The sequence below is a fragment of the Pelodiscus sinensis genome, chromosome 6, assembly GCF_052426305.1.
Source record: "Pelodiscus sinensis isolate ZL-2025 chromosome 6, ASM5242630v1, whole genome shotgun sequence".
In the NCBI taxonomy this organism is placed as follows: Eukaryota; Metazoa; Chordata; order Testudines; family Trionychidae; genus Pelodiscus; species Pelodiscus sinensis.
Window position 1 is genome coordinate 82,515,150 of NC_143057.1, and position 21,534 is coordinate 82,536,683.

At 41.0% G+C, this 21,534-nt stretch overlaps 3 protein-coding genes across 10 annotated transcripts in view; 1 reads left to right on the forward strand and 2 right to left on the reverse strand.

Annotated features, from left to right (window-relative positions):
- The window catches only part of CCDC125 (coiled-coil domain containing 125), a 41,945-nt gene extending 36,025 nt beyond the window's left edge, over positions 1-5,920 (reverse strand). The window contains exons 1-3 of one of the 2 annotated variants that reach the window (XM_006124319.5): positions 5,795-5,920; positions 3,207-3,565; positions 948-1,006 (exon numbers count right to left, since the gene is read on the reverse strand). In XM_006124319.5, coding sequence (XP_006124381.4) covers positions 948-1,006; positions 3,207-3,565; positions 5,795-5,805 — 429 coding nt within the window. In that variant the 5' untranslated portion in view covers positions 5,806-5,920. Of the gene's footprint in view, positions 1-947; positions 1,007-3,206; positions 3,566-5,428; positions 5,561-5,794 lie in introns of those variants that run through there. The other variant, XM_075932230.2, reaches the window with a different exon arrangement.
- A 234-nt stretch (positions 5,921-6,154) lies between these two features.
- On the reverse strand, positions 6,155-14,049 carry AK6 (adenylate kinase 6). Of its 2 annotated transcripts, none has more exons than XM_006124318.4 (5): positions 13,896-14,049; positions 12,846-12,938; positions 9,848-9,906; positions 9,600-9,745; positions 6,155-9,451 (listed from the first exon to the last, which is right to left on the reverse strand). In XM_006124318.4, exons 1-5 carry the CDS (start codon positions 13,930-13,932, stop codon positions 9,262-9,264), a joined length of 525 nt encoding a protein of 174 aa, XP_006124380.1. In that variant the 5' UTR covers positions 13,933-14,049; the 3' UTR covers positions 6,155-9,261. The 2 variants fall into 2 exon arrangements, with proteins under 2 accessions (XP_006124380.1, XP_014429665.1); XM_014574179.4 differs by lacking the exon at positions 13,896-14,049 and adding an exon at positions 13,346-13,496.
- RAD17 (RAD17 checkpoint clamp loader component) overlaps positions 14,034-21,534 on the forward strand; it is a 34,066-nt gene continuing 26,565 nt past the window's right edge. For 4 of the 6 annotated variants that reach the window (XR_001368355.4, XR_003089605.3, XM_006124312.5 and 1 more), the window contains exons 1-4: positions 14,095-14,489; positions 14,856-14,957; positions 16,841-17,110; positions 18,438-18,521. Coding sequence is in view for 4 of the 6 variants with exons in the window: in XM_006124312.5 (XP_006124374.3) it covers positions 14,913-14,957; positions 16,841-17,110; positions 18,438-18,521 (399 nt within the window). In the remaining 2 variants the exon portion in view is untranslated. Of the gene's footprint in view, positions 14,490-14,855; positions 14,958-16,840; positions 17,111-18,437; positions 18,522-21,534 lie in introns of all 6 variants that reach the window. The other 2 variants (XM_006124314.5, XM_006124313.5) reach the window with 2 other exon arrangements.

A 21,534-nucleotide genomic window follows, 5' to 3' on the forward strand; every position in this document is an offset into this window, starting at 1 on the left:
ACTCTCTTCTCTCTTACAGATTATTGGGTGCATGATGCAGAGTGATCCTCCTGTCTTTTGCGAGCTGCTGAACACCTACAACTCCCACTGAAAGGTTGAGAGCACTCAGCAAATCCCAGGTATTGAGCATCTTGAGGTACTTGGCCCACGTTTTATGCTGTTTGATGATTAATAGAATGTTTTCTGCCGTGCGTATTTTCTCTAAGCCAAAACTTTAAGCTCTTATCTATATACCCTCTTGAAATGGTTCTTATTTTTCCTCTGCTGGAATGAATGCTACTATCCCATGGCTTTAAATGGAGGCTCCTCTTCTGTTCTCTTTACATTTCTGTGGTTTATTTCATTACTAAGACAATGCTAATGTGTAAAAGAGGGGTTTTTGTTTTACTTGGACAGTAATAAGATTTGTATTTCTATGTTTGTTCTCAGTTAATAGAAGTTGCACCACAACATGTCCAAATGACAATTTTTCTTTGCACAGTATATAGCATCACAATTTACTAACATTTGATTCATATCGTAGGGGTGTTACTTGAGATGTCACTGTGCTGTGCATTCCAAGGGCCCTTCAACACTGCTGGCTTAAAATAGGCCTGCCAGCTTCCGTGTTGGTGCTTTAGATTTCCAAAACCAAGAATGTAATGAAGAGAATGCTGCTAAATAAAGTATTGTCCCTTTAAGGCCCTCCACACTTTGGAAATCTACAACAAAATCTTCCTCTTCATTTCACTCCAGAATCGGAAAATCCAGTAACCTTCAGGCTTATAGATCCTGGGCCACAGAAGTTTAAGTCTCCCAATTAGCTCTTTAATTGACTATGCCCATGTTTACCCAAAAGTTTTGGCTGTTCTAAGATCTTCCAGTGAAATAACACCATCTATATTTTTTTATATTATAATAAAGTATTTTAAAAGGATTAGTACCAACCATTCAGGACTAGTACCAACCTCTATAGCCTCTTGAAGTTGCTGCCTTAATTCTTCATTTGACACTTCAGAATTAGACTCTATAAAATTAATGAGATACCAACACAATCACAACATTCCCATTTTTTTTATTTTTCTTTACATTTAAGAGAGCTCATTTAGACACTCATCCTCTTTGAAATTTTTATGAGGCTGAATACCACAGAATTATAAAATATATTAAAACAGTATTTATTAGCTGGTTTGCAATATTTCACATGTAAAGAAGCCAAAGTTAGAAAAATGAGAAGTTCAGCTACACTGAGAATAAATTAATTTCAACAATTTCCTTTTTTCAAAAAGCACTTTTCCCTCCAAAATGCATTTTCATTTTTTCTGTATGTATTTATGAAAAAAATGTGTTAAGTTTTCACTGATAAAATTCCAACACAAAAACTAGCCACCAGGTGTTTTGGAAAGGTACATAAGGTGTTGCAAGAGTGCATGGAGGGAAGCACTACACTGGATACACTCATTCAACTCATGTAACTCTCAGATGGTTATTATGGGCAAATGCTTTTTCTCACCTGTCCTGAACTACCAATGACCTCCATTCCACATGGGTAGACCCCTATTCAGAGACCCAACAAATTCAATATGGCCCCATGTGAGCCTCAAGCTCTGCTTGCATGGAGCTCATTGCATAGACTCTTATAACTTAGGCTGCAAGCAGTACAGTACTATTGTGAAATTGACTGGGGTTGCACAAGTGTCATAAATTTCACATGGAACCTGCTGATTTCAGCCAAAGAGCAATTATGTTAGAGGGGGCGGGAGTGAGCCCGTGTCTAGAACACCAATGAGGGAACCATTCAGTTGGTGATAATAAGAGTAACTAAAAAGACATTTGAAGGAGAGAAGAAAAAAAAAAAAAAAGCACTAACTGTAGTTGATTATATTCACAGCATTGCCACCTTTATATAACACTGAAACACTAATAATGTGAAAACAAAGAGCTTTAAATGTTGTAGAGTAACTTTTTAAATGATGAGATTGTTCCTAAATGACAATTTCAATGAAATGTTAAGCACAGATATTTGAATTTTAGCTGGAAACTAAATTTTAGATATAATTTCAGAGATGATACACGTAAGCAGCTTATAGCTACTAGAACAGCGGTGAGCAACCTGCGGCGCACTGGGGCTCCACCTGCAGCTTACAGACCCAATGATTGCCCCCTCCCACACTCGCCTCTCACGCACTAGGGCACTGGAGCCTGCACTTCCTATGCCTCCCCACTCTCTCCCAGCAGTTTCAGAGGAGCCACGGTCCGCCTGATTCACACTCTTGTCTCCTCTTCTCCCCTACTCTCCCAGACTTGGAACACTGCAAATGATTTTGCTGCATTCAAGCTTTGGGAGGGAGGGGGACTGAGTGGAGATGGAGAGTAAATCAGATGATTTGTGCACTCTGAAAGTGCTGGGATGGGGAGGCATAAGAAGTGTGGGGCTCTGGTGCCCCAGTGCATGAGAGGCACATGTCGGAGGGGGACAGCCAGGGTCCGCAGGGCCACGGTTGGAACTCCAATGGGCCATGGGCTGCTGCAGCCCACTCAGATGAAAGAGGGCCATTTTTGCAGCCCACCCACTATTTATGGTTGCCCATCTGTTTATCAGAAAACAGAACAGGATTGTGTCATTCAAATTTCTTCATAAACAAAGACAATTAGTTTGCTTCTCTACCCACCCCCCACCTTATTTCCTTATCTTTTGGTCAAACCTCATTTTCAAAAACCCCATGAAAGAGGGGTCACAGAACCAGTGGCTGGAAAGGAAAAAGCCAATATAGCCTCAACCCCTAGCATTTGAAGAACTAAGATCATCCCCAACAAACGAAACTGAAATTATAGTCCAATGGGTATTTTATCCGACAATTTACAGTCTACATAATCATCATTCTGATTGTCATAAAAAATTTCAGCACTGCAGAGCAGTATCCAAAAATCTAAGCAGAATAACTAAAATTCTTAAGCATGTATAGACTCCTATGGATGATTAACTTTACTGCGACACGACATTAGCTCAAAAGACTGCAAAACACTAACTTTTAAGATTGCCAGTTACCAATGTACTGTGCAAACATTAGAGGCACTTCTTAAAATATTTCATTAGAGAATCTCAAAATGTTTCTGAAACATTTTGAATAAAACTTCACAACACTCTCATAAGGTTGATTATTTTCTCAATTTCACACACACAGCAAAACATTAGAGGGAAATAATTAACTAGAAGTTAGTCTTACCAGAACTATTTTGTCGGCTGCATCTAGTAACACCACTTATTCCAAGCTTTTTGGATGATACATCATAGAAACCACTGCAGTTTGAACAGTGAAAAATTGCAGCATCATTTTCTTCCCCTTTCTTTTGCAAAAGCATATTGAAGATCTTATCAGATCCTTTCCTAGATCTATGTGTGTGCACATTTAAACCTTCCATTTCATAGACACCACCAGGTCTTTTACCAAGTCCATTTCCCAAGTCTCCACAAGTCATGTCATCCTCTTCCTCTTCTGAGTCTTTCTCCTCCTGCTTGCTTTGTAATGTGAACATCTCACTCATTGGCAAGGTGAACAGTGTCTCCTTCAGAATTCTATTGTACCTATTTTGAAAGGGAAAAGATCCTCAAAGTAACTGTACAGAAGGGAATGCAGTATTTGGAGATGAAGTGAAAAATCTTGTGTTTTTAAAGTCCCAGTGTTTTCCAACAACACCTTCAGGATCCCAGAAAATGTTTATTCTGCACTGAAACAAAACACACTAAAACAACAAAGAGCAGAGTGGCACCTTAAAGACTAACAAATTTAAAGACTAACACATTTATTAAGGCAAAAACTTACAGGATTCCTTATTGTTTTTGCTGAAACAAACAAACAGACTAACATGGCTACCTCTCTAAAACACACTAAGACAATCTGAGTCATTTCTCCATAAAACTACCTGTTAGGTATGCAAACGCGATTCCAGTGACTTGAAGTTAAGATTAAACAAACAGATGAATTTAACTGATACAAAACCTGCAGATATTTTCAGTTTGTTTGAACAATGTTTCTATTAACATAAAAGCATATTGCCATTCTGGTAAATGCCAACAAGGCACAAAAGAATACGCCTAACCACCTACTCACAGGTTTCTTTAAATAAAAAATAAGGCAGTAAAGATGAAGTATATGAGCTGGGAGTCAGGAGCCTCGCACAGGGCCATAAGTGGCAGCTGGGGTGAGTTGTGATACATTTCTTACAGGTACTGTCCTAAGTTACTTTCGCCTCTGCTAACATAACACAAGAAGCTCACCCAATGAAATGTATAGGCAGTAGATTAAAAAAAAAAAACCAAAATCTTCATGGTCAGACAGTGGAACTCTTTGTCCAGGGATGGAGGAAAGACCCAAACCATAACAGAGTTAGGGTGCGAAAATTGGGATTCCTACTGCCGGCACCGTCTCTCTGGCCTCACTAGTCCCCTAAACCACCTCGGCTGGAGGGAGAGGCAGGGTAGGAATAGAGCAAAGGAGAGAAGGGCTTAGGACAGAGGGAGGCTATTCTGGGAGGAAGGGGAATACATGGCCTGTGCCTGATCTTCGTTTCCTCCCTTCCCCAGTTGCCTCTGGACAAGACCCGCTCATACAGTAAGCCCACTTTTAAGTCTGGGCCTACCTAAACTCTGTCTACACCACTGCTTCCTGTGCTGCGTCTGATTGAAACCACAGGTATAAAAATAATTCAGTTACAAACAAGAAAAGAGAAAGTTCCAGTCTAAACAGATCCCGAATTTCTAATGTAATAATACAGACAACTATTAATCTTTTCAAGACTTCTTTATCCACATCCTAACACCAAACAAAGAATTACAAGACCATTTTTGTCCTTCTGCAGGTCACATTTAAAGAGCAGTGAGATATGGAAGGTCAGGGCCAAGTGGCATTCTGGTCAACATGCAGGAGTGAAAAAATAGGTGGCTCTCATGAAGCAGCAAACTCCAGCAAGTGCGCGATACTATTGACGAACACTCAAGGCATCAAACCCGCGGCGCTCCCCGCCCTGTGCACACGTGTGATTTCTCCTAGCGAGCGAGGAAAGAAATCCGCCTGTGTCCGGGCTCAGCCGCACCCCCGGGCCCAGGCTACCCAACAGCCTTGACCCCAGAGCGCCTGGTAACAGAGGAACCGGTAGCCCCCCTCCCACAGCACCACTGGCTCCTGCTGCCTCACAGTGTGTAAACTTTGTGTTATCGCCCCTCCCCCGGCCCCTCGGCCTTTCGCCTCCTGTGCCCGGGCCCCAGCCTGCCTGGAGCGCCCAATTCCGCCCCCGGCCGGCTGCCGGGTGCTGAACTCCCTGCCCAGCCCGGGCAACCGCCCAGGCGGCGCGGCTGCGGCCCCATCCAGCCGGGGTGCTGGAACACTGCGGAGCTCCCCCGGCACGGCAGCAGGCTCCAGGGGGCTGAGACCAACCGCGGCCCACCAACCTGAGTCTCTGTGTTCCGCAGCCGCCCGCACTTCCTCGTCCCGTCCTGCCCAGCCAGTACCTGCGGCGCGGCGCCTCCCTCGGGGGCAGGGCCTCAGCCGCTGCCTGGGGCGGGCTGAGCCAGGGCCGCCCCCGGACAGGCGCTGTGCCGCTAGTAGATGTTCGTGTGGAGACAGGGCGGGAGAGACTAAGCACGAGCGGGGCAGGTCGTGCTCCTGCCTCACAGCCGCGTGAGCCCCTGCTAGCGGAAAGCAGCCACGAGAGTGCGGGCGGCAGTGAGGGCAGGGACAGAGCTGAGCGTGTCACCCAAATGCCCTCTTAGCTACCTACTGTGCCCGGGGGCAGAGAATGAGCTTTAAACACGCACATGAGGTACATGCAATTGCTTCAGCTCACAGCCATAAAGCGGTAGACGGGCCCCTGGAGAATCGATTCTCATGCACCTGCTGCTGCTGGCAGCTTTCAGACACTGGATTCTACACTTGATGAGTCACTGCCCAGCTGTCCTATGACAATTCTGGGACAGGAGACACTGATAGAGCACCCGAGTTCAAAATATTCACATAGCTACTGCATAATTATAGTGACATTCAGTACAGCAAAAGCTAAATTAGATGTAAAGGTATACATAATACCCTATCCATACCAATCCCATCTCTTTCTGGAGAATATGGTTCTAGATGTTACATTCCACAACTCTAATACAAGAAAAGTAGACCCATTAACACTAATTTTAATGTACTTTAATTTTCATGTTTTCAAAAATACAAGACAGCCCAAATTTGCAGTGAGAAAAAGTACTAAAATAGAGCGTCAAGTTAACTCCACAGAACTATATATTTATAATACAATTTTTACATAGACTATCCCAATAACTGAAGCCATTTATAAAACAAGTGTTTGTAAAGTCATTCTTATATTAAATTCTTTGCTTAAAAAGGCACTCATGCTTTGCCATCACTGAGAATAACTCATTGAGAAAGGTATTAAAGATTGATACTGACAAAGTGACTGAAAGATTTAGCCCTCCATTCTATAAAATCCAGGCTGATGATGTCCAACCAGTTCTGATGCAGTAGCCACTACAGTGGCTACTATAGCAAACTAGCCACACACACAACTTGCCAAATAGCCACATGTGACTAGTGGCTAGCATGTTGGATACCATGGCTATATATGAAACTTCATGTGGGCAGACAATGGTTGCTTTCATTGGTTAGAAGCACCTGTTAGAACTCTTTCTCTCCCTCCTTACATCTCAGAGACTGAAAAGCAAAAGAGGTAACACAAAAAAAGCAGCTCTCATTTAAAACATTGAGGCATTAAGAAACATGTTTTCAAAGCAAGACACAGGAACTTCCCTACTGTATTCCCAGACAGGAGAGAAAGTGCTATGGAACTCTATGAACCCAACCTCCTTTAAATAAAGTGTTATAAAGCCAGCCTGATGGTTGATGTTTTACCACCCTATGAAATTCACCTATGCCCCAAGAAGCAAAATACTCTAAACAGTAGAGGCTGGAAAGTGGGAATACCTTCTGCATCTCATTCCTGTGCCTCCTCTCTGACAGTAGTCTTCCCTCTGAACAAATAAGGAGTAGCATTAATAATATTAAAAAAAAAGTCCTCTCTCATTTTCAGCAACAATACTAGTAGCCCTGAAGTAGAATATATAATCCCAAGGAAGCTGCCAAGAATGAGTCTTTCCCAGAATTTGGTAATACTCTTCTGTAACAGGAATATTTGATGCGACAGTTATTTTTTAAAATTGTATTTGAAAACACAAGGCCCTTAAGTATTTAACAATATTTTCACACGTAACTATGATTTCATTACTCAAACACATATACTTAAAAAGATTAGTAGTGAATAACATCATAAAACTTTATACTTCTATTGAATCTGTCATAATGCCTGCACGAATTTTACATATGGGGAAAATGAAGTGTAGCAAAGTATTCAGACTTGTCCAAAGTTATACAGAAACCCTGCAGCAGAGATGAAAACAGAATCCAGAAACTGAAAAAAGTCCACATTCCCATCTTTGAGCTTTTACTCTATCTATAAATCTCTTTATGAAGCGCATACATAACTTCTTTGCATCATAGCCCTTTAAAGCAATTTCAACAACCAGTTAAGACATTTTCCTCTTCCAGTTGAGGCTAAATTTAAGCAACTCTGTGGCAGTTTCTTGTAAGATTTTGTGGTCCTTATTCACGCAACACTACCAATTGTGTTCAGTTGGAATGTAACTTGCAAGACTTGGAGGGCTCAGAGCCTACCACAAACAAAGAAGATACACCCACCCAAATTAAATGCTATCCTTTCACACAGATCCTCATTGACAGAGTGCACACAGATTATTTCCATGTACAAAACAGTTACAGAGAAACCTATAAATAATGGCAAGCAAAAGGCCTGCTAGTATTCTGGCTGTAATAACAGCTGAGTGCATAATGCAGTAGGGATTTGAAACCAGTAAGCATCACCCTTAATGTATAATGCTTACTGGTTCCAGTTAATCGGCGGGGTATGGAGCACCTTCCTGCTGCTGCTGGAAGGGGGCTATTTCAGCCCTTCAGGGCCCACCCCAGACAGGCTGTTCCAGGTGTCTGGCACATCACAGGCAGGGGCTGCTCCGGCCAGACTGGAGCAACATCTCCATATGGTAGGGGGCCACTCCAGCCTGGCCATGATGGGGGCAGGAGGGCTGCTTCAGCCTAGCTAGATTGGAGCATCTGCCTTGCCTATACGCTAACTGATTAACCAGTTAAACATCACATTTAACCAGTTAACCAATTAAATGGGATCTTGCCTCCCTATAATGCGGTACAATTAATAAAGAGGAATTCTTGCAAGGATTGACATCTAACTAGCCATTATGTCAGGTGACCATAGGCAGTCAGCTCAGGTATTACTGTAGTCACATAGGGTGCTTCTACACTGCATCCTAAATTCAAAATAAGATATGCAAATTGTGCTGCGCAAATTACATATTTTATCTTGATTTTATTTAAAAATAGTGTATTTTGAAATTTGGTGCATCTACACAGCGCCAAATTTCTAAATAAAATGCTGTTTCGAGCCATCCCTTATTCCTCATGCAACGAGCTTTACCAGGATGGTGAAAGAGCGTGCCTGTTATTTCAAAAAATATTTCCAAGTAATGAGCAGCTTGTGTAAACCTCTGGTATTCCGAAATAACCTTGCAGTGTAGACAAACCCTTAGACCTGTCCCCAAACAATAAATCACATTCCCTTTTCCACAAAATGATGTACTGCTGCTTTTCAACTTTCTGTTCACAAAAACTTTAAAATAAACAGCTGATTATTTTATTTTTATTATCTTATGAGAAAATATTTGAGGATATGCACCTTTATACTACAAAGAGGCTTATGCTGTTTTAAAATATTTAAGTATTTAACAGCAGCTCATGAAAGTCATGCATTTCACATACCTACCATGAACATAAGCCTTCAAATATATAGGTTCACTCCATTGTAGTCTACTGCTTTCTCAAATGTAAGAATACTGTGTGTGCACCTGACTTCCTCTATAACCATTTTATGAATAAAGATTCAAGTTTCTCTCAGTACGAAATCCATTCTTCAATGGCTAGCATTACACTTTAAATACATAAGATTATCCATTATTATCAATCATTATTAGAATTCCTCAGTTTCTCAGATGAAAAAATTCTTATTGTTCGATTGCATTTTAGTGACTAAAAAAGGTTAGTTTACCATGCCACAAATACAAATTTCATTTATTGAACAGCCAGAATATCCTGGAAAAAAGAGTCCAATATGTTCCTTTTCCTTCTCCTTCATATTTCAGTTGTTGTCTTTCATCCACTGCTCAATCCACTGTATAATCTGATCTAAATTCCGCTCCAGGTCCTCTGGTGTGTTACTAGGCAACTGGTGTACAATTTCTTCCTTATAAGATGACATTGCCTCTTCATAAATAGTCTGAAAAATCTCACATTGGATGTTGTCCTGTAGTTTTTTCCCTTTGTACCCTCTAAAAACAAAGCCAAAAACCACATAGGTAAGCAAATATAAAAAAGAGGACTATGTTTCATTATTTTAATACAAATCCTGAGTTTATACTCTTGAAAGTCTCTTATGAAACTGCATGATAATTCACCTTCATTTACTCCCTGATTTACCTGCTTTCAAGTCTATCATACAGAAATGAGTTTTCGGTGCGAAGTACAAATACTATATGAAACCAGCGTTCTGGGAAGAAGTCACAGCCATGATAATCAACAATAACTCCACCTTCATTCATTTTGTCTTCTAATTCATCAATTACCTACAGAAAAATCAGACAAAGGCACAAGAAAACTCAATGCAGCTTCTTTGTAATTAATCCCCCCTCCACTTCTAATATGCTAAATTTTGAAGTTACACTCACTCGGTCTTCATCCAAAATTGGGCATTCATATTCCTCATCAAAGCCTTCATATAATTCCCCTACAGAAAAGATAATATGTTGTTTTGTGAGATGATAGCATTTGACAATACATTTATGTTCATCAATCAGTCAATAAAAATTGTTTGCTTTTCAAATTCTTTAAAAATCTATTCTACAGGATTTTTTTCAATTAAAAAAATGATACAGATAAAAGAATTAGATAGAACATTAAAGCCAGATGGATTGACATCAGCAAACAGGAAACCTTGATTTAAATGACTGATTTTAAATATGTTTCGCATTTGAACATTTTAATTATTTTCCTTAAGAAAAGAATTGATTCTTCTTGGCTGGTAACAATTAGCATACCGATTTGGAAACAAATATGGAGTTGACACTAAATTTGGTGCCTTTTTTTGATTTGCTAACCAAGAGGACACTACATCTATACACATGTATTGAAGCAAATGTATCGCTTAATTTACATTAATCCAATTTTTTTATTTGTGATTTCTGTCAGGCTTTCTTTTGATTAATAGTCAATTAAAATGTAAAAAAAAGCATTTTTATTAAATAAAACATCTTAATAAGCTACATAAGAAAAAGGTTTATCAAAACATATTTTGTACTAATTTCAGAGAGTAATTCCTTTAACACATTAGTTAGTGAACTGAACTGATTATTTCTCATATTCAAGATTTTAGAACAAGTAGATATCATCCTCTTGCAGACAGTGATTTGATTCATAGATTAGAAGAGGAAAACAAGTGCTTGTTCTTTTTCAACTTCCAATTGGTTTCCTAACTTTAAATGAACTTGTTGAATAAACTGAAATGAAGAAAATATTCTCTCTGCACCTCAGAAGAGGCTACTGTTATCAAAAGATGATTTAGCACTTATGCAAATTCTGATCTAGTACATAGCCATTGACTTCCACCAGTTCAGTGGTCTGGAGTTTCTTTCGTCAGCAAATATGTACTACTTAATTTTATTTCTGGTATTTAATTTAAATGATTTTAATGAATTACAATAAATTAGACCTTAACATAAGCTGTGAATTTCACATTTAAATAGTTTATTTTAAAAAAATTCTGTTTAAATAAAATAGTGGATTCGTTTAAAAAAATATCAATTTTTATCCACCCTTCATTAAAATGTCTATCATGCTACAAATCTTTTAGCACTGAATTATGCCTCTACATGGCAGAGCTGCTCAGATAACCGGTGTAATTGTTTAAGGTTGGGCAGTATAGTGACCAGTCAGTCTTGCTACACCTTCAAAAAGATGCAGTTAACACTTTCCCAAGTGTTTATCTTTCTGTTGTCTTGGGGCTTAATGCTGCCACTCTTGCTCTGGTAAGTAGTCAAGAATAAGAACAAGAATAATAGCCATACTGAGTCAGACCAAAGGTCCATCTAGCCCAGTATCCTGTCTGCCAACAGTGGCCAATGCCAGATGCCCTAGAGAGGCAACACAACATGTAATCATCATGCAATCCCTCTCCTGTCATCCAAGTCCAGATAAACAGAGGCTAGGAACACCATTCCTACCCATCCTGGCAAACAGCCATTGATGGAACTAACCTCCAGGAATCTATCTAGCTCTTTTTTGAACCCTGTTAAAGTCCTAGCCTTCACCACATCCTCTGGCAAGGAGTTCCAGAGGTTTACTGTGCGCTGAGTGAAGAAAAACTTCCTTTTGTTTGTTTTAAGCCTGCTGCCTATTGATTTCATTTGGTGACCTCTAGTTCTTATATTATGGGAATTAGTAAATAACTGTTCCTTATTCACTTCTTCCATACCAGTAATGATTTTATAGACCTATATCATATCCCCCTTAGTCTCCTCTTTTCTAAGATGAGAAGTTCCAGTCTTTTTAATCTCTCTTCATATGCCACCCATTCCAAAGCCCTAATCATGTTTGTTGCCCTTTTCTGAAGCTTTTCCAATGCCCATATATCTTTTTTGAGATGAGGCAACTACATCTGTATGCAGTATTTAAGATGTGGGCATACCATGGTTTCATATAGAGACAATAAGATATTTTTGTCTTGTTCTCTATCCCTTTTTTAATGATTCCTAACATCCTATTTGCTTTTTTGACTGCCATTGTACACTGAGTGGATGACGCCAAGATCTCTCTCTTGAATAGCTGTATTCTCTCTTGAATAGCTGTATTCTCTCTTGAATAGCTGAATTAATCCCCATCATATTGTATGTATAGTTGGGATTATTCTTTCCAATGTGTATAACTTTACATTTATCAACATTAAATTTCATTTGCCATTTTATTTCCCAATCACTTAGTTTGGTGAGATCTAACACCGTTGATCGATGTAGTTCCCACCCCTGTTTTAGCATCTCCTGATCTGAGTGCCCTTAATGTGCAACCTTAATTTTCTCATAATGTAGTTGTTTAAATGGAACAAGTAAATGCAAGTACTATACACTAAATCATACTCTTGCTTTTATATTCATGAGAAAGATAAATAAAAAAGAAGGGAACAGGAGAAGGCTGCCAAAATATTATTTGTTAATATCCCTATGATCCTATCCTGGCTTGTATGTACTATGAAGAACTTAGCACTAAAATACCATCACATCACATTTTTGGCGACTGAGGAAAGGAAGAAACAGGGCAAAGTGTAAGAAAAAACTGTATAATAGACACTGGCATGAATCACATTTTGTAAATACACTCAGTGTGATGGACAGATACACAGTTAAGATGGTAGCATCATTTTAGACTATTTGTTTAACAATGAATACCTTTTATTCTAAAAGAGTTTATATGAATATAAGTCTTGTATTTATCTCAAAAGAAGGGATTACAAGCTCTTTTAAGTGCATCACCCTCATCAACCCATCCAAAAATGTACTATTTTGATTAAGCAGCAATAATGAACATTTAATATGTACTTATCTACTGCTTGCATGTCTGTCTTATTCAAAGCAATATTCCAAATGCTCCAACAGAGTATTATGTTATACAACCTACCTTCTTTCGCTAAATCACCCACATTAATATATGTTGCCCCTACTCTTGTTGCAAGCTCTTTACCCAGGGTTGTCTTTCCTACACCAGGAGTACCTATAAAACAAATTACATATAGTGATAAATTATTTAAATGAACATTATTAATGTAATGTAATTTTATCATACCTAACATAAGTATTTTAGCAAATAAATACACCATAGTACATCACAACCCTAAGCTCATTGATAAACAGAACCACAATTATGATAAAATGTCTTAAAAGAAAAAAATAAATGTTAGATTTAAAGAAACTGAGTCAGCTGTGCATATCATAAAGGCTACAAATGTCTGTTTAAATAAATCTGCCAAATAAGTGCACATACATATAAAAACCCACAACAAAATAACTACTACCAAACATCTAACCCCACAATATAGCAGAGGAGGAGAAGGAGAAGAAAGCTGGGAAAGAAAATACAAATATGAATGCATGAACACATAAAAATTAAATCTGACTCACAATATGCAATTTCAGACGAACCCCAAACTAAATCTGGTATCCTCATATAGCCATGGTAAATGTCTTGCAACAGTCTGCAAAACCCTCACTATGAAAGCCAGTTGTCAGAGTACGTATGCGAATGCATCACTGCCATTCTCGGCAAAGAACTAATGTATGTATGTATGTATCGGGGGGGGGAGATAGGGGGCGTGGACTGCTCGGCCTGACGTATCAAAACCTGATAATGGATCTAACAAAATTAATAAAGCACGTAATAGGCTCACTCGACTTTGCAGTCGTTAAGCCACGTAACCCAAAACAGATCCCTAGTTTCATGACTAGTCCCAGATTCCCACTGGTAGGGACAGAAGAGAAAAGTAACTTTTGCAGACGCGGCTGCTGCTTCGCTGAGGATCCCGGGCTGATCGCTCCGGAGAGCAGCGAACCCCGCTCAGGGAGCAAGTGCAACGTGGCGGCGCGCGGCTCAGTCAGCTTGCGGTGAGGGGCCCCTGGAGCCCATGTGGCTGCTTCAGCAACACACAGCTCCGGCTCCCCCGCGGTCCCTTACCCGTGAGCAGGATATTGGGCCGCCGCATGTTTGGCATCTCCGGCTCCGAAGACCAAAGCAGACTAGTCACCTAGGCGACACGTGGCCGCTTCCCGGGGCCTTCTCTAGCCTTCTAGCTCGGCGCACACTAAAGACGTCAGCAGGTGCCCCTCCTCCGCTTGGTTTGTTTGTCGGGGTTTTCTCTGGCGGGGATGCGGGTCAGGCGCTGTGCGGGCAGCTAAGTGCCGAGACTTGTGGGAAGTCCCTGCCTAACGGCGGTAGCAGAGAAACGCTGGGTCGGTTTTTCCGGCGCTACTCCGCTGCGCTAAGGGGAGGGGTCTCGGGGGCTGCGCGCTCCAGGCCCGGCCGGTGCCTCTCCTCGCCTGGCGCGGGTGACTCAGGGGTTGGGTCCCGCTGTCCCCAGGCGTTTGTGCTGTTGGGACCCGCGGTCGCTGGCGCCTGGCAGCTCGAGCCCCGCAGGGCTGCAGGAGGAGCGAGCGCCCCTGCCAGGTCGCCCGCACCAGCACCCCATGGGACCGTGACCCGCTCGAGGTGATCACAGCAGCGGGGATGGGGCTCTGAGATCACTGGGACTGGACCCCTCTTCTGGTGCAGGTGGGGGCCCTGATTGCCTGAGCGATAAGTGAGTCGGGAGAGCTAGGCTGTGCCCGGACCCGGCTACAGTCAGTGCTAGCAGGGAAACTTTAAGATGTCTCTGTAACCGGGTCACTGCCTGTGGGCGGTGCAGGGCATAACTCAGTTGCAGGGAGCCCCCTGCTCTGGAGCTGGCTTGTACCCGACCCCCCAGCTTCTTTCTAGGACAGATAGGTTGTATTTTTTCATTTTGTGTATCACTTAAAATTCACATAGGTTTCAGTTAGAAGACTAGTTAACAGTTTAATGTCTATAAGTGCTTTAGAGTCTCATCCTCAAGAAGGAAATATGCTTTAAGTCTGTTGCCCTGCCCCTTTTCTGTTTCAGGTCACTTTCTTTAATGTGCTACTAGTCATACACTGCGGATGGGAATGATAAAGGTTAATGATGTCAAAAAATTATTCTAGAAGAAAGATAGTGCCAACCAAAGTAGGTAATTGCTAAATAAAACTATTTTAAATAATAAGTTTTTTTTGGATTGGGTGTTTAAGATGGAGCTTTACTCTTGCTATAGCAGAAGTACATCTTGAATACAAGTGTGTAATTTACGTATAATATTAGAAACAAACCATTTCTACCCTTATATCTCATTCAGAGACTTAAGTGAAGGCAAGAAAGGAGAAAAAGGCAAAGGATTATTTGTAATATATTCTGTGGGTTTATCCTGAGTTTATTTCAGTGTTCTCTTTGATGACAGGTGAGGGAATCACTTGATGATTGCCTGTTCTGTTCATGCTCTTTGGGACATCTGGCATTGGCACTGTCAGAGGACAGGATACTGGGCTAGATGGACCTTTACTCTTACCCAGTATAGCCATTCTTATGTTCTCTTGGAATGGCTTAATTTCATATTATGTGATAGTTTGTGTTAAATCTGAGATTGGGTCAAGTACCAGTAGATTTGCATCGTCTTTATATACCTGGCTCTGGCTTTAAGTGAACCATTTAAAAAGGAAGACAATTTGAAAGGTAATGTTAAAAAATGTAAACAAGTTCCAAGTAATGCAGGTGCTCCTTAATCTCTGTGACAATGTTTGATTTTCAGTCACATATAAAAAAATGTTTTCCCATACTGATGCAGTGAAAAATCCATATAAATCAAAGGTAACACTGACTTTTAATTAAGGACAGTGGCCAATGCTAGATGTCCCAGAGGGAGTGAACAGAACAGGGAATCATCAAGCAATCCCTCTCCTGCACCCATTCTCAGCTTCTGACAGAAGCCAGGGACACCATTCCTATCCATCCTGGCTAATAGCCATTGATGGACCTAACCTCCATCAATGTATCTAGTTCTTTCTTGAACCCTGTTAAAGTCTTGGTCTTCACAACCTCCTCTGCAAGGAGTTCCACAGGCTGACCAAACGCTGCGTGAAGAAACTTCCTGTTGTTTGTTTTAAACCTACTACCTATTAATTTCATTTGGTGATCCCTAGTTCTAATATTCACACAATTGTTCTTTAGAATCTAATGTTTTAAAAAAAATGTTCTAGCCCTGTGGTTGATCAGTGGCAGGCAATAAAAAAAATAGCTGTAAGATGTGTATACTTCCCCACCTGGGTCAGTCAGATTTATTAGCTTTTTCATTACTAATCACTATAGGAGAAACTTGTGGTAATTATGCTTGACCTACGATTCCAAATTAATTGCCATATCTCTCCATTTAACAAAGCTCAACTATTTTTTACTTAGCTGCCAAACTTCTGTTTTCCCTGCCCTCATCACCCACCCACAAATAAACAAATGTGCAGCATCTCAAAAGTTCAAAATATAGAGGCAACATAAATTGAATAATATAAAATATTAAAGAGGCTGTCACATTCTTTGTTTTCATATTTATCTTATTCTAAACCCAGACTTTTTAATCAATAAAAAAATTGCTCCAGAATTTCCCATGCTCTGTATCAGAGTGTTCTGATAAAATGTCCTTGCCACGGAATTTAGGTCCAGTGTCCTGTGGTGCATAGGGGGCTTTCATTGTAGAACATAAGTAAGAATGAGCAAGCCAAAAGAGCTTCCTCTCAAATATTAAAGCGACAAAGCAAATGAGATAATATCATTTGGACCACATTCTGTTGGTTGCAAGAGACAAGCATTCAAACTTACTCTTCAATTATTTTTCAGTTATGGCATTTCATTATATTATTTTCATAAATGAAAATGATTGGTTGTTATTGAAAATCTTAAGAGATGTAAATTTATATACTTGAAAGATAATGCTAAGTTATTCAGAGTCAATGACAGCTGAATGTAGAGTAAAAAAAAATAAAGTTCTGTCCGAGATTAACCTTCACAAATATATGTTTTGTTAGGTAACAGATTGGGTGGCACCTTCATTTGATGATTTCTTTGGGAACACAAATATTTTATCTAGTACCATTCCTGTGAAATCACATGGGGACGATAATCAGCATCAGAAGAGAAAAGATCATTCCTCTCTTCCAGAAAATAGCAAGAACAAAGTTCTGGGCAGAATCAAGGGAAAGTCCTCTTCAATAGATCACATTTGTGATTGCTCAAAACAAAATCAAAACCAGTCTCAAAATGAACCATGGGTGGATAAATACAAACCAGGAACACAGGTATGAGAAGTATTCCAAGTGTTAAATGTGGTAAGGAATAAGTCATTTTTGTGCAATTTACTAGTTGTTCTGTTTCTCAAACTCGTCCTACCCAGAGTACAGTTTCTCAAGGTTTGATTGTCTTGCACCAGTGCAAAATCAGATTTATTAGTTGACTGTGCCAACTATCAGCAAGATAAACTTAGGTTTTAACAGCTATTTATTTACAGAATTTGCATTTTTATTCGTGTATTTCAAACATGTTAGTGTGTGTATTAACTTTCAGTCTCAGAATGGACAATCTTGCGATATAAGCGCGTACTGCAGTAAGTTGTATCTGTTGGAATATTTTATCTGTGGAGTGTAATTGAATTAGAAGGTGAATAATCTGAGTAACTGCAAATTTGCAGAAAAGTGTGGCAAAATCTGTGGAGTATTAAATTAACATTCTTATGCTTTTAAAATAATTTTCTTCTGAAATATATAAATAACAAACCTATGTCTACTTAACGGATCACTTCAGGGAACATCTTTGTTCCTTGATATTTTGAAAATTGGTAGGAATTGGAGTTGTTAGAGAAAGCAATTTGCAGTGGATTGCTAAGCACAGCAATTTGAAGTATGTATTTAAATCATGTTAAGGATAGCCACTTCTTTCTCATATAAGCACCTTGTTTGGTGTTTTTTACAAACATAAATACTAGGGATGTTAGTTGCTAGTTGGTAAACCATTTAACTGATAAGCATCGCTTATTGGTTAACAGTCCTGGTTAACTGCACCTCCACCACTCCCATGTGCTCTGCATTTGAAACTTGGACCAGCGGGCTGGCTCAGTTACAGGCCACCGGTCCGAGTTTTAAATGAAGAGCGTGCAGGGAGCCACCTGGTACCTCACACTGCTGCCTTTGATACAGGGAACCAGGCCCAGGGTTGCTGTGGACAGAGGCTGTTCCATGGGATACTGGAGCACCCTCTGTCCATGGGGAGCTCAGGGACCCCCCCCACAGACAGGGGCTGCTGCCTCTGTATAAGAGGCTGCAGTGCAGGAAGCAGGTGGAAACTATTATTCACAGGGAGCTGACTTTAAATAGGTTCACCTCGCAGACTGGCTCCTGCCTGCCACCTTGTGCTGTTGTCTTTGATACAGAGGCAGCAGCGTGGGATAGCAGAACACACTGGCTGCTGGCCCTGCCCCCAGGGGGAGCATTTTAGCAACTGTGTAGCCACTAAGAATTGTTGTGTAGCCACTAACAATTTCTAATATCCCTAGTATTCTTAACCTGTATTAATAAAAGCTCATGAATTAGAGCTTATATGCATTTCTTCTGTTCTTTCTCATCATTCTAGAACGAGCTTGCTGTACATAAGAAGAAGATTGAAGAAGTTGAAACATGGTTAAAAGTTCATATATTTCAAAGGCAACCAAAGCAGGTAGTCCATAAATTTTCTTTTTTTAAATTTCTGATTTAATTAATGAGTTGTAAGAAGCTGAATTTGTAGTAATCATATAAATGATGTAAGAGCTCTTTTAGAGTTCAGATAAAGTAATCTCCACATCACTGAAACAGAATTAATTATGCTGGTTCATGGGATTCAAGATAAACAAGATATTTCTTGATGTGTATCTGAAAACAAATTGGCTTGATGGGGTTTGACGTAAGTGAGGGCCTCTGTTCTTTGTTTGGGAAATACCATGTTCATAGAGGAAATCCCAACTTACGAATGGGTTGTGTTCCAAAAGTTCATTTTTAAGTTGGTTGTTTGAAACTCAGAACACAGGGCCTCAACGCCTGATTCCAGCTCTGGTGGCCACTACACGGCCCACCTGGCAGGGCTGTGCAGAGGGCAGCTGTGGAGCTCAGCTGCCCCGGTGAGCCTGTTTTCCTCCCTTCCCACTTGATGTGAGCCTTTCCCAACAACTATTTATGCCAGCTGAGGATCTGCCCAGAGATTTTTATGGAGAGTTTTTTAATGGCACAAAATGGAGTCAGGCCAACAATCTCCTTGAAATTTTAGCTGGCATGTTAGTGTCTGCTCAGCAGGGTACCTTTGTACTTCACGATATTACTATACTCCAAGTACCCTAGCATAGACACAATTATACCAGCATAAAAGTAATTTTGCCAGTATAGCTGATTTTGGTTGGGGATCTTGTATAAGATCTACCAGAAATAGCATTTTTTGTCAGTAGAAGCTGCATCTTCAGTAGGTGGGTTTGCTGGTACAGCTGTATTGGCAAACCTTGGGTGTAGATCTGTCCTTTGGTACCCAGTTCTTATTGATTTCCAATGGCAATCAACTGCCTTTGCCTTTATCAGCTAGTGTGGGGACCCCCTGGCACTACCCAGGTGACTGAGATGGGGTGACAAAGCCAGGTCTGTTCTGGGGGGCTGGTCTGCATGATTTTGATCTTCCACACTGTTTTTTGCCTTTATACTTCACATTATTTGGGGAAGGGATACTTTACTATTAGTATGGCACAGCTTTCCTACTGTATAACTCTGCATTCACTGATAAAACTATAGGAAAAATAAAATCTAAGCCAAGGGTTGGCAACATATGGCACGTGTGCCATAACTTACACACAAGATGATTTTTGGTGGCACACAATGCACTTCAATGAAAACCCAGTGGGGGAGGGAAACTGCAAGGCTCCATCTGGCTTGCAGGGAAGCGCACTGTGCTCCTCCCCTCCCTACAGCAACGTGCATGCTGCCTTATCCACCCTACCTTCCCCAGTGCTCCAGGGAGGCCCAGAGCAGGAGACCGACTGGGGCATGCGGTGGAGAGCCCCTCTCCCCCCTCCTAGGAGAGCAGCATGGTCCAGGGCAGGAGTGTATGCTGGGGCAGAGGCAGATATAGGGCAGGGCGAGTGGGGCGGCCGCCCCGGGCCCCACGCTTCAAGAAGCCCCGCCCATGCGCTGTCTCAAAGGGGCGGCCCTGCGAAATTGTGCTGCCCTGGGCCCCACAAAATTCTCATCTGCTCCTGCGCTGGGGCACGCCACTTCTGAATGGTTGCTGACACCTGATCTAAGCTATTGTTTATTAAAAACTAAACTGCATTAATAAGTGCATAGGAATCATAAGGCCAATGAATGACACTTATTTTACATTGCATCTGTAACCATACAATAACACGTGACTGTTTAAAACCAATTACCATAATGAATATGTAAATAAATTAATTACTATAATGAATATGCAAATGTCTCTATGCCAGTGGTCCACCAGATGTTTTTGAATGAGTGTCGGTCTATGGTCTAAAAAAGGTTGGGAACCACTAGTCTAGAGACCCTGAAAAAAGACCCTATCCTGCTTTCCTTGTACATTCAACATTCCCACTGAAGCCAAAAGGGGGGGTTGATAGAACATGGAATGGAGAATTCAGCCCCTACTGGGTTATTTTCAGTCTCAGATTTTTAAGATTTTTCTCTGAAAGTCCATTTTAAAGCAGAACTGATGTGCAGCATCCTATGTGGGGGAGTTGAATCTGTTATTAGCAAAATAGTGTTTCAAACAATTATCTATCTACACTGTCTTTGTGGATCTAACTAAAGCATTTGACTCTGTCAGTCGTGAGGGCCTTTGGAAGATTATGGCCAAATTTGGATGCCCAGATACCTTCATTGAAATGGTGAAGCAGTTCCATGACGGCATGCTTGCCAGAGTCCAAGATCGTGGCAATTATTCAGAGCCATTCGCAGTCACAAACGGTGTGAAACAGGGATGCGTCCTGGCCCCCAGTCTCTTCAGCCTTATGTTCTCTGCTGTGCTGATAGATGCCTTTAGAGAAAATAATGTCAGGATCGACTTGCGCTACCGTTTTGATGGAAGGCTATTTAACTTGAGGAGGCTTCAGACCAGAACCAAGGTTCAGGTCGAGACCATTCGTGGCTTTCTATTTGTGGATGATTGTGCCCTCAACTCAGGTACGCAAGCAGGCATGCAACACTACATGAATCTATTTTCCGCAGCATGCATGAGCTTCGGCCTCACGATCTCCACCAAAAAAACCAAGGTTCTGCATCAGCCCACTCCTGGCTGTGACTACACTGAGCCATCCATCACTGTCAATGGCCAGAAGCTCGATAATGTGGACAGGTTTACATATCTTGGCAGCACTCTATCGAAGGCAGCCACCATCGACGAGGAGGTGAATACTAGAATCGCCAGAGCCAGTGCAGCTTTTGGAAGGCTTCAACTTAATGTTTGGAATAGAAGAGGCATTAAGACTGAGACCAAGCTAAAAGTCTACTCAGCGGTTGTCTTGCCCACCCTCCTCTATGCTTGTGAGACCTGGACTGTATATAGTCGTCATGCGAAAAAGCTGAATCACTTCCACCTGAACTGTCTACGGAAACTGCTGAAGATAAGATGGCAGTATAAAGTTCCAGATACTGATGTTTTTTGACAAGCATTCACACCATGCTTTGCGAGGCACAAC

Coding starts and splice junctions, on each gene's coding strand:
- AK6 (XM_014574179.4), bottom strand. CDS start 13,391: ATGAGGATACCAGATTTAGTTTGGGGTTCGTCTGAAATTGCATATT. Junction 9,907..12,845: donor GGGTGATTTAGCGAAAGAAG/GTAGGTTGTATA, acceptor TCTTTTCTGTAG/GGGAATTATATGAAGGCTTT. Junction 9,746..9,847: donor CAATTTTGGATGAAGACCGA/GTGAGTGTAACT, acceptor ATTTTTCTGTAG/GTAATTGATGAATTAGAAGA.